This window comes from Zingiber officinale, chromosome 1B, assembly GCF_018446385.1.
Source record: "Zingiber officinale cultivar Zhangliang chromosome 1B, Zo_v1.1, whole genome shotgun sequence".
Classification (NCBI taxonomy): Eukaryota; Viridiplantae; Streptophyta; class Magnoliopsida; order Zingiberales; family Zingiberaceae; genus Zingiber; species Zingiber officinale.
In genome coordinates, this window is record NC_055986.1 from 166,998,258 (window position 1) to 167,001,933 (window position 3,676).

A 3,676-nucleotide genomic window follows, 5' to 3' on the forward strand; every position below is an offset into this window, starting at 1 on the left:
CAGGTCAACCAGGTCAACCTTGACCTACGGTTGCACCAACTATCTCCCAAACATCTATTCTTGTCCCACATCAAGAATAGAACTCTCTCACGAGTGTCAAACATCAACATGCAACACAACTAGGTCAACCTTGACCTAAGGTTGCACCGACAATCTTCCCAGGTCAAACATCAAAATACAACTCGAGTCACGTCAACTCGAGTCGGGTCAACCAGGTCAACCTTGACCTAAGGTTGCACCAACAGTAACCAGGTTAATTCTTCTGTGTCTTTCTTTTACTGTTTTATTATTTTGTTAACTATTGCACTAATTGAGTTGAAAGTACGAGGAGGGTATAGTTACTTTTTGTTTTCAGCAATTCACCCCCCTCTTGCCGGTCTCCGCTGCACCAACACTAGTGACGGAAAAAGAGGATCAAAATTAAAATCTTTCGCACTTACGACTTTGCGGATAAGAGGAAAAACAAGGAGGTGGGGGACGGCGACACTTGTGGCTCTGCGGATAAGAGGAAAAATAAGAGGTAGCGTGCGTGAAGTTTATAAAATTTTAATTTAATTAAAATTCCTAATAAATTGACATGTGTTTTGGAAATTTAATTAAACAAAATAAAATTTTTTGATTTAATGGAAAGTGCATGTGGGAAAACAGGAAATAATTAAGGAAAAAAGGTATAGGGATAAATTTTTTTTGTTTTATTTTTCTAAAGTTAGTGGGGTCGGAGACACCCTAGCCCCAATGCGGCTCCACCCATGATGGTCCCGAGGGATAGTGAGTCTTGGAGTAAGAATCACTAAAGGCTCTGAACTAAGTAACTCCTTGAGTTCTTGTTCGTGTTTTTTGTTTCTGTGTTGTGTTATTACGTTGCGTACTCATTTTCAAAGTAAAAAATGATTGACTTTTTAAAATCACATGACTCCTCTCTCCTCGCTTATGTGAGTAACGATCCTACAGGTCTTATTTGTTTATTTATCTCACCTGATTATATCCATATCCTCAACGTCAATTTAACTCAATATATTGAGAGTAATAATTTTTTGAACATGTTAATGTCTATCCGAGTTTAGCCTGGGGCCAACAACATTGAAAAAGAGTTGCAGTGCATATTTACGGCGTGAGAAAGAAAGAACGTGAGAGAAAGAGGAAAGTAACCTAAGGTGATGGGATTAACGTCGGCACTCGTGACCCATAACTCAGGATCAGCCCAAGTAGATCACCCGTTCTGGCTTCTTCGTTAGTTATAATAATTACAAAAATATAATTGTTATAATGTTAAATATTTTTAAACAGATTAAATATAGTAAGCATAATTAAATCATAATTGCTACAACATAAATATGGTTAAACATATCAAATCCTCCCTAACATTATAAGATTTAAATTTTAAATAATATACTGTAGTCTTATTATTATTATTATTAGTCAAAATAAAGTATTTAATTTTTAACCATCATAATTTTTAAGTTGGGACTCATAATTAATCTTATATCTATGTTCACGTGTCTATAATTTAGAGATTTATATTTTAGGGGGAATTTCAAGTTTCGGATTAAAAAAAATACCATTTAAAATTTTATTAGAGGATCCAAATATTTTTTTTATTTTTAATAATTTTTATTTTTTAATATGTCAGATATTTATGAATTATAGTTTAAATCTATCACATGATGAATTTCTTTTTATTTTTCGTGAATTTTTCTCCTGGTGTTCAATTCTTCTTTCCGGTTAGTTGGTAGGATAATTACGATTCTGTGCGACGTTATTTGTGTCATTTTACCGCAAGGTTTGGTGGGGGTGGATCCTTTAATTTTTAAAAAAAAAAACGTTCCGATTCTAATAAAAATAAAGACATCTACAGTGATGAGAACCATTGACAGCTCTTTTGTTATCATATCTACACTACATCAAAAGTTAAAAACTTCACACCCCTCTCCACTATCAAAAAAAACCTCTCAATAACTTCTTTATCTCACACTTTTTATTATATATATTTCATTATCTCATCTTCATATTTACATTTTATATAATTAAATTTTAATAAAATTTAAATTCATAAATTACTACCATAAAATAACTTTCATAATTAAAAAAATTACATAAATATCACAATACATATATCACAATTAATAAATTATTTTTTCATTGATTACAATTAGAGCGTGCCCAAATATACTCAACTAAGTCGGCTCGAAGTTAATAATGTAGTTGATTATCACGTAGCTCGTAATTTCTACGGATGTATGCTTGGAATTCTTGAGTAGAGCCTTGAAATATTTGTGATTGAGGATCTCCTTTATCGTCCGACCAATAGATTACTGCATCTCCATCATTCTCAATAATCATGTTGTGCAAAATAATACAGGTATATATGATGTTCTTCAAATTATCCTGGTACCAAAATCGTCCTGGACCTCTTATCATTGCCCATCGTGATTGGAACACCCCAAATGCCCTATCGACATCTTTTCTCGCGGCCTCCTGCCATTCCTTAAATATTTTTCTCTTAGGATCCTGGGAATATGGAAAACTCTTAACGAAAGTAGTCCATTCTGGATAGATCTCATCGGTCAAATAGTATCATTTTGTATATTGTGTATTATTAATTGTAAAATTAACCTCGGGTGCATTCCCTTGTAAGACGTCGTTGAATAACGACGATTCGTTAAGTACATTGATATCATTACCTGACCCTGCAATCCCAAAAAAGGCATGCCATATCTACAAGTCCGAAGATGCAACGACTTCAAGCACAATTGTTGGGACGCCATGATCTCCTCGAGTAAACTGACCTTTCCAAGCGACGGAGCAATTTTTCCATTGTCAATGCATACAGTCAAGACTGCCCAACATGCCAGGGAAACATGTCTCTGCTCATGCATTTCAAGCAAGTGTTGGATATCAGTAGCATTAGGTCTTCTTAAATATTCGACCTCGAACACTTCAATTACACATCGACAAAAGTTGAATAAAACATTGGATGACAATTGTTTCAGTAATTCGTAGATACTCATCATAATATTCAGCAGAGACTCCATACGCCAATTGACGAATAGTCGTTGTGCATTTCTGAAGTGGTGACAAAACTTTTTTCCCCCTGCATTGATCTTCCATTGAAAATATTTGGAATGATTTTTTACGGCATCAACTATACGAAGGAATAACTCTTTTTACATTCGAAATCGACGTCGAAATATGTCATCAAGATATACCGGATCATCAGAAAAGTAATCATTGAAAAGATGAACATGTCCAACTTCACGATCCCGATTCAAATACCTTCTCCTCTGTGTTCTACCGGAAGAACTTTGAGCTCTTTGACGTACTGTTTGTCGCTGCTCATATAGTTGGAGCATTCTTCGTTCATCTATATCTTCCGCATCTTCCGCCAATTCATTTCTCCAGAATTTATGGAGCATAGATCGATCTGGATTTTAAGTCATTTGAAATAAATCAAGATATTTTGTGTGGTTGAAAAATATAGAGAGTTGAGGAAAGAAATCGAAAGCGAAGATAACAATGAGATAGATGAAAAAAATATGAAATCGATCATGTATTTATAAAAAAAGATTAAATTAAAAAATAAATTTAACCGTTGAACAATGATTAAAATAGCCGTTGTTCAACGGCATACCACACAAAGAATATATTAAAATTTTAACCGTTACGTTATTTTTTTTAC

At 33.9% G+C, this 3,676-nt stretch overlaps 1 protein-coding gene across 1 annotated transcript; it reads right to left on the reverse strand.

Moving 5' to 3' along the window:
• Positions 1-2,190: 2,190 nt before the first annotated feature.
• LOC122044545 lies at positions 2,191-3,361 on the reverse strand. Its single transcript, XM_042604941.1, has 4 exons — positions 3,274-3,361; positions 2,787-2,935; positions 2,614-2,715; positions 2,191-2,508 (listed from the first exon to the last, which is right to left on the reverse strand). The coding sequence occupies exons 1-4, from the start codon at positions 3,359-3,361 to the stop codon at positions 2,191-2,193; spliced, it is 657 nt and encodes a 218-aa protein (XP_042460875.1).
• Between the last annotated feature and the right edge of the window lie 315 nt (positions 3,362-3,676).